This window comes from Protomyctophum parallelum, assembly GCF_964188405.1.
Source record: "Protomyctophum parallelum genome assembly, chromosome: 19".
Classification (NCBI taxonomy): Eukaryota; Metazoa; Chordata; class Actinopteri; order Myctophiformes; family Myctophidae; genus Protomyctophum; species Protomyctophum parallelum.
In genome coordinates this window covers 13,684,874-13,696,113 of record NC_139717.1, presented here as the reverse complement: position 1 = coordinate 13,696,113, position 11,240 = coordinate 13,684,874, and the positions used below count along the sequence as shown (strand labels likewise).

The 11,240-nt window shown below is 42.0% G+C and overlaps 1 protein-coding gene across 2 annotated transcripts in view; it reads right to left on the bottom strand.

The window, feature by feature from the left end:
- The window catches only part of LOC310876560 (grainyhead-like protein 1 homolog), a 21,543-nt gene extending 11,628 nt beyond the window's left edge, over positions 1 to 9,915 (bottom strand). For both annotated transcript variants that reach the window (XR_014570731.1, XM_083790126.1), the window contains exons 1-8: positions 9,783 to 9,915; positions 7,320 to 7,512; positions 5,969 to 6,033; positions 4,950 to 5,316; positions 4,064 to 4,152; positions 2,870 to 3,017; positions 2,390 to 2,501; positions 1,598 to 1,692 (exon numbers count right to left, since the gene is read on the bottom strand). Coding sequence is in view for 1 of the 2 variants with exons in the window: in XM_083790126.1 (XP_083646252.1) it covers positions 1,598 to 1,692; positions 2,390 to 2,501; positions 2,870 to 3,017; positions 4,064 to 4,152; positions 4,950 to 5,316; positions 5,969 to 6,033; positions 7,320 to 7,512; positions 9,783 to 9,802 (1,089 nt within the window). In the remaining variant the exon portion in view is untranslated. The remainder of the gene's footprint in view (positions 1 to 1,597; positions 1,693 to 2,389; positions 2,502 to 2,869; positions 3,018 to 4,063; positions 4,153 to 4,949; positions 5,317 to 5,968; positions 6,034 to 7,319; positions 7,513 to 9,782) is intronic.
- Positions 9,916 to 11,240: the final 1,325 nt, after the last annotated feature.

The window sequence follows — 11,240 nt, the reverse complement described above, 5'->3', positions numbered from 1 at the left end:
AGACAAATTCATCATAAGCTCATAAAGTGGTGAATAGATATTGATCTGCAGATATAATTCCCCTTAATAGGAAAGGAAAGGCAATGATAGTGACAACAGTTATGAAAGGTAACATAAGGACACCAAACCAAATGCAGTAAAACATCTCTCTCACACACACAGACACACACACGGACACACACACACTTTCAGCCAATCAACTTTTTCCGCGGCGGCCATGTTAGCCCCACGCTTGCGCTCCGACTGTTGCTAGGTAACTTTGGAATGTTGGGCATGTTGCCATGGTGATTGCGCTGAGAGGAGAGCATCCTACCTCTCATCACACACACACACACACACACACACACACACACACACACACACACACACACACACACACACACACACACACACACACACACACACACACACACACACACACACACACACACACACACACACACAGTGTTTACTAGCATTGTATTACTAGAGTAGTAAAGCCGTCTATGCCAGTGGTTCTCAACATGTGGGTCGGGACTCCCCAGATGACAGTAATGTAAAAAAATTAGGACTTAACTTTTAAGACCTTTTTAATCACAATATTAATCTGTGGAACCGAGTCAAACTAAATGTAATGCCTCAACTCAAATCAGATTATTTTTGGGGATATATTTTGGGGTCTGTGGGGGCCTGGGGGGGTTCCCCACCTTTTCAGGTTCCCCACCTTTTCAGGTGGGGAACCACTGGTCTATGCCATGGGTTCCTAAAGTGGGGTCCTGGGACCCCCAGGGGTCCTTGAGAGTTCCAGGGGGTCCCCAGCTAAATTATAGTTAGGAAACAAATGGACCCGTATGGGTCTGTAACTCAGAGTGTACAAATGTACACTCTGAGTTAAATTAACATTGATTTTACAATATTAAATCAATGGGGTCCGTAGACTAATGCAGGTCAAACTAGGGGTCCTTGAAATTAAACGGGTTGAGAATCACTGCTAGAGACGTGAAAATCTTCTCTTATTGGGGGTCCCTGACTCCCTGGCATTATCTCTTCAAATGGGGGTCCGCCGGCTAATTAGTGTCAATTTGGGGCTCCTTGGCATGAAAATGTTTGGGAACCACTGGTCTGTGCCAGTGTTTCTCAACATCTGGTCCGGGGCCCACCAGGACTCTTTTGGGTGTGTAACTCTGAGAATGTACAAATGGATTTTTTTTAATATATACTGTATACACTGTATAGCTTTACCACCACACTGCAGTGTACAGTTCTCAGTTTCAATTTCACACAGAGAGGACACAACACTTCATCATCTTCTCAAAACACAAATCATAATCTTGACAAACTCATCCCATCTCCATCACTTGTGTTAAACTCTTATTGTCAAATTCTCCATTCTACATTGTGTATACCCCCCCCAGCTGGACATGTTGTGTAACTACAGCTCCTGCTAGTACGATTACTGTTTCATTTTTGCTGGTAAGCAGTGGTGGAAAGTAGCTCAGTACATTTACTTAAGTACTGTACATTTTTGACGTATCTGTACTTTACTTGAGTATCCGATGGACCAGTCAGTGGAATGACAGACAGACAAACAGACAGACAGGCAGGCAGACAATCATACCCGTGCTTCGTTCCTAGAGTCCCAGGTAAAAGACACAGCGTTGTAGGCGATCTCCTTGATGTTGTCTATGGTGCTGAAACTCTCCTTGTAGTCGGCTGTGACAGAAACACAACAACAATCAACTAGTGCTTCAAGATTAATTCATTTTAGTCACTCTTATGTGTGAAAGAGAGACTTTAAGGGCAGATTCACACTATGGTCCCGGGTGCGCACTCGGGACCACTTGGCAGATGTTGTGGTACTAGTGTGAATGCTGCGTGCCGTTCCCAGGGAGCGGATCACACAACCGTTCCCGGGGACCGCATGGGGAGGTGGTTTTGGGACCGATTGAAGTGTACTTGGATACGGATCGCTGCAATATGAAAGCCATCCGTACTAAATGGCCAATGTGAATCATGGCCAGCGGGGACCAGTCATATTCGGGACCATTCGGACTCAGAATCTGCACTTTGATGATGTCTGTTTAAAGCCACAGTAGTTGGCTATAGGTGCCACATGGAGTAATGTTCAGTAACTAGTAACTACAGACTAAAGACAATAAATATTTTCATGGAGAAAATGAGAATCGTGTGAAAATCTTTTTCTCAATTCTTGTAAAGGAAATTCGAGATTCACATCTGAGCAACACTTGTGCAGCACTCATATCAAACATTATCACGACAAACAAATGATGATGAAGCACAATCTGGACTCCAGTAGTGTAACATATCGTCGCTTGTCGGAAGTTGACGCCAAGAGACGTCATGGCGTGATGAGTATAAATGGAACGTGTGAGTGTGAGTGCGTCCTCACCTATATCTAAACAGCGTTGTTTGGCGGTGTGCTGTCTGCTTTGCCAGAACCTCCAATGTTTTAGCTGCTCCTCTGTGAACTTCTCTTCCCCGAACACCAGCATCACCTCACTCTGTGACACACACACACACACACACACACACAATAAGAAATAGCAATTGACACCTGCCGCGTTTTTGGTTGATACTAACAATAAGCTTCTCTGGCATGCAGTTGTTTATTCATATATATATATATATATATATATATAATACTGTTGGCTGTCAGGTGGACACCATCGTAACTTTTCCGGAAACTGTGTTTCGGTGTACTGTCGACGTGTCCTTGAGCAAGACGCTGAACCCCTAATTGCTCCTGATGTGCAGGTTAGTTCCTTGCATGGTTTCCTCCGCCATCGTGTGTGAATGGGTGAATGTAATGCACAATCTATGTAAAGCACACACACACACACACACACACACACACACACGCCCAACGTACCCGCACTGTGTAGGAGGGATGGTGTGTCTCGGTGTTCAGGCCTCGGAGGGTGATGGGATAGAACTGTCCTTTGTTCAGGTAACTCATGGAACTTGAACCTTTTGGTTTCAGAGACTGAGGAGCCTCGACGATGTATTCAAACTGATGACTGAGAGAGAGAGAGAGAGAGAGAGAAATGTTAATATTTATCAATGTATCAATATGATAACCCAGGGGTTTTCAACAGGTGCTCTGTGGTCCATGAAGGTATTGCATGTGGTCCCTGACCATGCATTTAGTAATGTAGCCAAGTGAAGATTTTGTATTTCCTTCCACGGAACAGTGCACTAAACTTTTGTGCACTGTTCCATGCAAGTGTGTGGGTGAGTGTACCAGCGTGCCTGATTGAGTCATCATTATTAGGAAATGATTGTGCCTCTGCTGAGCTCTGCTCTATCAGCATTCAGCACTGGATCAGCTGTATCAGTTAAAAATATATTTTGGCTCTGGACCACTGTCACCACTCATATTTCAGTAAAATAGTGCCTGGGCTTGATATAATTTGTTGCACGTAGTATCGTGCAATGAATTAAATCAAGCCCTTAACAGTCATGACTTCATTTAAATCTTTTTATTAGCTATCAATTCAAATATTTTCTTACATTTGATGGACTTTTGAGATACTGTATTATTTAAACATATTTTTAATACATTTTATTTATTTATATCTTAAAAGAACATTTTCCCATGGACAACTTGCAGCTGCAGGCCTACTATGCCATGGACCACTAGAAGTCCGTAGGCCATTGGTTGAGAAACATTGGTACATGGGATGCATTGCATAGCAAGTGTTACGAAAGCACTAATCTTGATTCTTAGCCCATATGCCATCCCAACACAACAGTGGTCCCCAGGTTGATTCTTAGCCAGGGTGGTGGTCCCTGATCAGTTGAAACCCTCTGGTTTAACCACATACGTTTAACTAACCCTCTATGCAGAAATTACAAGCGTTCTGATGCGTTGTGTTGTGAGCTTGTAGACCTGCAATTTTTGGGGGGGATTGAAAAGATATTTACAGGGGTGACCTGTTTGAGTACAGTCTGAGAACTACTGTACTAGGGCTGTCCTGTTCAAAACATGGTGTCGGACAGACACTCTCAACTAAGTGTTTAGAGAAGAGGTTACAGAGTATGACTTTAACTTGAGTGTCGTTACCTGCTTCCAGAGCTGGGTGAGGACATGTAGGCCTCAGGGGTGATGGAGGACAGACGGAGCTGGATGTTGTCCTCGGACAGGGACAGGATCTGGGTGAGACAAAGGACTTGGTGAGACTGGGCGAGACAGAAACCTTGTATCTCCAACATACGTTTTGACGTATTGAGATACACAAAGAAGGGGTAGGGCTCGATACGATTTTCAATAAACTTCTTCCTACTCCTTTTTCGAACATAAACATAAGTTTAGGATTATGAAAGATCATTATTATTATTATTTTTTTTGGACGCTTCTTTTTTGTTTTAATATTTACTTTGTCTTTTCTCGTTTATATTTTAACATGTTCGGAATAAATAAATAAATTAACAAATTAAATGAATGAAAATATTTTTTGTTTTGTAAATTAATTAATGTACAAACAGTGCCACTCAAAAGTAGCAATCTACAAGCTCATAATGCACGTGAAAGACAGTATAACCCAAGGACTCTTCTAATATACGGTAAGAGAAACCCATTTGCCTTTAAATTGTGTCCAAAACCTCCCAAGATGTCTCTTCTTATGCTAAACGGTCCAAATGGACACTTTTTGGTCTGTCAATTTGGCTCCATTTGCACACACTCAGAGTTAAATAAACACTGACGATTGAGTGGCGCTCTTATCATCATACATCATCTCATTCCGGCCAATCACAATTTGCGTCCTCACTTTTGTCTTCAATGTTTGTGTTTACTTAATGTTTGTGTTAGGACAATGTTTGTGTTTACATGCACCCTCAAAGCTGGACATAGGAGAGGCTCAAAACAATAATGTTTCAAATGGGGGTCCGTGGCCTAATACATATCGAACTGGGGGGTCCTTGAAATGGAATCACTGTTCTAAACACACCTGGCCGGGTGTGTCCTTGTACGTCTCTGTGTATGTGGAGTCGGGCGTCAGGGCCTTGGTCCTGGGGCTGTATGGGTCGCGGTGGCCTTCGGCCCGTATATACCGCGGGCCCTCAGACAGGGAGCTGCTGTGGTGGGAGGGCCCGGCGGCAGGGTCCTCCAGCGCTGTGAAGGAGGAGGAGGAGGGGTGCAGGGGAACCTCCAGACTGCTGGCGGAGTAGCCAGACAAGGACACGAGGGACTGCGTGTAAGAGGGACATTCCTGCTCTCTCTTGTCGCCGCCCTGAACAGTCACCGTGTGCAGAGGGACGTTTCTCAGAGGAGTGATGGTCAGCAGGGATTCTTGGTAACCAGGAAGCAGGAAGTTACTGCGGAAAGACAGAGGCCGACGGACGGTTGTTAACACGCGTCTACTGACATGTTTAATGAATACGGATGCTAGACAGACAGATAAATGCCTAATTTATGTTCTGTGTACATCAGCATCGCAGACCAAAAATATCTATAAGCTTATAGATTGGACACTCCTGGACTACATGTGGTCTCAGTAAGACAGACCTCCCCTATCCACAAGGAGGAGCAGTGCACCAAAGTATTATGGGAATTGTAGTCCAGGAAGGAAGTGAGACCAGTGTCCATGACATCAGAGACACTGGGCTCACTGCTACAATCTAAAATATCTAAAACCACATATTACACACATAAAGACCCCCAGGAAAGTGTTCTAAAGCTTCTAAACGTCATTAACATATATTGTTTTGCAAAAAGGGTGAAGTGTCCCTTTAACAAATTAGTCATTAGATGATGTCGTACGACAAAGTTTGAATAAGCCTGACTACTAAAACAGACAGGGCATTAGATGTAAGAGATACATCTCCCATTACAGAGTGAGTTGGATTAATGGAATCAAAACAATATTCAAAATATGTTTCCATTTGAATTTTACTCGTGGCAGAGTACATGACCCATTACTTCTACAGAAACAGTAGAATCATGGAAAGAAAAATCTGAGACTTTTACCTTTTGTTGGGATCAACATCCACAGGTTCTGTCTTGATGTGTCCTCCAGCCTTCTTCTGAGAAATCTGAACAGAAAAGAGACGGTTTATCTCATCTAGAGTTAGTCGAACTAATCCAATTAATTAATTAAATTATTTATTTATTTAGGACAGAGGGCCATGGGTACATTTTGTTACATTTGTACACTATCAGAGTTAAATGATGGATATAATATCCATCCACCATGTACGTCTGTAAGCCTGTAATGCACGTAACTCGATAACCGTTTGCCCCACCGACTTCGACAAATTTGACACACACGTTCCACACCCCCACAGGGAGTGCAGTGCCCGGTGTTGATTCTGTCGGACCCACGGTTGTCCAGAACCGCCACATAAGGCCTCTGCTATGGGCATAAAAGACAGATTGGTGGAACGGGTACTCTGACACGGGTACGAGTATTGCATAGCCGGGTGGGGCTTGGATCTCCAACTTCATTACCGACTCGGTGCTCTACAGCCGGGCACCGGTCTAGTTGTATATAAATGGTGTTCATACACTACTTATGGCTTGAAAGCAATACTCTCCACAGGGGGCTCATAATTGGCAGGGATATTTAACCTTTTTTTTTTTTAAATTTTTAAAAAAAATTAAATTTAAAATAATAGGTGGACATTCTGCTATTCTCTGTGTGGAGCACAGAGGCTATGATGACCTCCTGAATGTAAACCCTGACACTGACATTAATGTGCTCATCCGGAGCATTTTGAATTGTTACTGTCACTGTCAACTCGTTTATCTTTATGTTTGGTTTATTCTGTAATGTCTGTGAAATCATTAGTTATTGCTTGGATGTTTTATTTTATTTTTTCAATTTATTATAAATTATTTAGTATCAAAGGCAGAGCCATGGATCGCTCAGGCTAATCCGGCCCTGTAAGAAAGGTTACCAGTATGAAAGGTAAAGTAACAAAGTACATTTACTCAAGTACTGTACTTCTACATCTCCTCCACTACATCTCAGAGGCAAATATTGTACTTTTACTCCACTACAATTATTTGCATACTTTAGTTATTACTAGTTACTTGGCAGATATAAATTATTAATTATATTATAAAACACACATTAACCACTTTTGCCCTATTTTATACATACTGGTAGGCTATAGCTGATCCACAAGGTCACAAGCTTGTGGGATTGTAGATATGCTATTTTCAAACATTTTACAAGTATATGTTGATTGATGCCAATACATTTGTACTTTTACTCACGTAACGTTTAAAACAAAGGCCTTTCACTTGCAACAGTTTCTACATTGCGGCGTTGCTCCAGTACTTTAGGTAAAACATCCGAGTACTTCTTCCACCATACCTTGTTGTTGTAGTAGTCGTAGAAGTACTGTGGGTTGGACCCGTCGTCTCCGTTGAGGCTGAGCATGGCCTTAGAGGCTGCCGTCAGAGGGTTCTCCTCCAGATACAGCCTCCAGGACTCCTCATCCTCCTCGTACCTGGGACCCGAGGCCACGTACGACTGCTCTGCTGCATGGACCACCAGGCCCCTCTTACTGTGGCCGCCAGAGAGAGAGAGAGAGAGAGAGAGAGAGAGAACTTTAAAATGTTCTACATTTAATTTGTGTACTCATCTCATTCAATAGTCATTCAGTTGTGAATCGACAGATAATAATAATAATAATAATAATAATCGGAGATTGGATAACGGTCATAATTTCCCTTATTTTATATTACAATCATGTTCAAGCAGAGCACAAGCAGAGCGCGCAAGTATTGTGGTCGTGCTGGTACGAATGTGCGTATGCTCGGAGGTATATATACTGATGTTGATGGTGACGTAAGTAAGATATGTTTCAATGTTGGGTTATAAGTGGCTGTCGATGGTGACGTAATTAGGATATGTTTCAGTGTCGGGTGAATTAAAGGTAATGTCTGTATGTATGTAATCTGAAACCTATCTTTATTACGTCACCATCAAAAGCCAGTTATAACCCGGCATTGATACATATCTTAATTACGTCACCATCAACATCAGTTTATATACCTCCAAGCATACGCATAAAAAAGCCAGCCGACCACAGTATACTACTTTCAACTTACTGTACATACATGTATACATACATACGTTATCTTTTACCCAACCAATATTGAAACATATATTTAATTTCAATGTTTTACAGAGAGGCTGAGATTTGAGAGTTTGTAGCGGTCTGCTTGCGTACTAGTAGGGCATTTATGAACTACTTGTGTGCAACGAGCAAACTTAAGCACTCGACAGAGTGCAGTTCTAGTTAATATTATTATTATTATTAATTATAATTATTATTTATTAAGATGTAACAACAATGAACCACAAACTTGAAAGTTAAACCTCATCACGATAATACTCTTTATGATATCAAAATTAAACCCAGTAGTCTAATATTGTGATATCAATGTGATATATTGCCCAGTCTTCTCTCAGTTTCAGTGCTCAGACACTGCACATGGCAGTGTGGCTGGGCAGAGAGTGCTTGTAAATGCAGATGTTCCTGTAGAACAGGTCCATTCAACCTGCTCAGCTGTCTGACTTCAGGAATGTGACGGAGTGAGAAAAAACAAACTGCACCGATTCAATGAAAATATTAGTTAACATTTGTGACCAGCCGGGAGAGGGTGGAGGAGACTGGAGAGAGAAAAACCAGCCTTCTGTGCAAAAGAAACAAAACAGACAATGGCTTTTCTCATGTGTCATTGTCACGGCAGAAGGGAAGTAGGAGAAAGCACAGAGCTGCTTCTACTCAACAGAGAAAGGGTTTCTCCTGAGTTTCACATCAAGTTCAGCAGTGTCACACCAAATCTACAATACTACTGTAGATTGGTGGAAGTTAAAAAGCTGTATAATCTTATACACAGGGCAAACTGACCCATACTACTGTATATTGATCAGTTATATATAATGGGTCATATATATGGGTGTCCCTGGCACATCTTTTCAAATAGGGGGGTCCCGGTCCTCGCTGGGGGACCCTTCATATGAAATGGTTTGAAAGCCACTGGCTAATTTCACCACCCATGCATTCACCAAGCTCAAACACTTGAACCCCAGCATCCATATTCTGGAGAGAACATTTTTAGATAACACTCAATGCATAGCAATGCAGTTCTCCTTGTGAGCTTGTAGATCAGCTAGTTTTGGTGAGAGAGAAAAGCAGCAGAGCCAACTCAGGTCCAACTGACTGAAGTCTAGAGGAGTTTAAAATCCAGTTTCTGTTTAGTTTTTTTAGGTAGGATATTCTTTAGACAGTATTTCCAATTTGCAATACTTCCACTCCACTATAGGCCTACATCTCAGAGGCAATATTGTACTTTTACTCCAATACAATTATTTGAAAACTTACCAATTACTTTAAATTATTATATTATAAAAACTTTAGGAATATATTAGCCCCCTATGCTGTTTGAAAATAGTACCTTAAGTATATTTTGATGAGACTTTGATGAGCACCTTTACTCAAGTAACGTTTAGAACAAAGGCCTACAGGTACTTAGTAAGAGTATTTCTACATTGTGATATTGCTACTTTTTTGGGAAAATATCTCAGTAGGCTACAAGCTTCTTCCACCACTGCTTTCTTTGAATGGCTGCAGACTGCAGTAGCAATAATAACCTACGCACTGCAGGATGTCCAACAACTACTGTACAGCTAGTCAATCCAGATCCAGACCAGATCAAAACTGCATTCCAAAAGCATCTCACATGTGTGTAGTCAACACACCTGAAACAGGTTTCTTCATTTTTTTTCCATACAGACAAACAGTTGGACCAAGTTGTAGCAACTCACCTGTCACATTCCTCTGACATTTTGACTCAGTCTGAACCGGACTTTCTAGTTGGAAGCGTAAAAATCCGACCCGTCCAGCTCGATGCAGGCAGGTTCAGTTCTGTGTGACGTTCAGTTCAGTAGCCTCCTTCACTTTTGACGTTGTTTTTACCTGAGCAGGTGAGCCGAGGCAGAGACGTGTGGGCGGGGCTTAGTTTCAATGCAACTTGCAAGAGTCCTACTACAGCCAGAGTCTCTTATTAACATAATAACGATTTCTGGGTGTTGCTACCCTGGCTGAAACTCGAAGGGTAGCCTATTCTTTTTATGACTGGAAGTTCTTTCTCTGTCAACTTAGCATACCGATTGGCAACGGTATAGCCTACAACAGTATAGTTTCTTCTGAGTTATAATAATTATAGCCTTAGCGATATTTCGCCAAGTCGGCCTTTACGAGATGTAGCTGTAGAGTAGAGTAGACAATACAAATACACAGACATGTGGACTCACTTCGTGTACAGCAGGGTGAGCAGGCGCAGGGTACATTTGAAGTACATCCACGGTTGAGATCCAGAGGGAAACTTAAGTCAACAACAGTCCTATGCTGCCCTCTACTGTAGGTAGACTAGATGGTTGAATTAACAATAAATCAATACAATGAATGAAAACGAAACAAATGGACAGAATTGTTTGTGTGTGTGTGTGTGTGTGTGTGTGTGTGTGTGTGTGTGTGTGTGTGTGTGTGTGTGTGTGTGTGTGTGTGTGTGTGTGTGTGTGTGTGTGTGTGTGTGTGTGTGTGTGTGTGTGTGTGTGACCTGGGTACATAGAATTTGATCTATTGAAGATTCTGAACTTAAAATGTACATAATTTTTGTATTGATTGTATTGCTGTATTGTTGTATTGTTCTTTCTGCTTTGGCAATGTAAACGTATGTTTTCTCATGCCAATAAAGCCCTTTGAATTGAATTGAATTGAATTGTGTGTGTGTGTGTGTGTGTGTGTGTGTGTGTGTGTGTGTGTGTGTGTGTGTGTGTGTGTGTGTGTGTGTGTGTGTGTGTGTGTGTGTGTGTGTGTGTGTGTGTGTGTGTGTGTGCGTGCGCGTGCGTGCGTGCGTGTGTGTGTGTGAGCGTGTGTGCGTGCGTGGGAGTGCGTGTGTGTCAGAACTTCAAGTGCAACAGCATAGACAACTTTCACCAATCACAAAATTCCTTTGTGATGGTGAATTAAAAAGGTGTGGCCAGTTTCATAGAAACAAGCAGGCAAATGTAACTGCAGAACTGAAGTGCAGGTGGCCTACTGGAGTCAGTATCAGTTATCACTTGTAGGCTATAGTGATTTATACAGTAGAGTAGACCTAATATATTTACTTTGAATGCAAATTTGTTTATTAAAGGAAGAAGCGAAGTCAAGTTTACTTTTCACCTAAAGGAAACAAAAGTTTAAAAACAATATCCCTGGCCTTTATAACCCCTCAATTC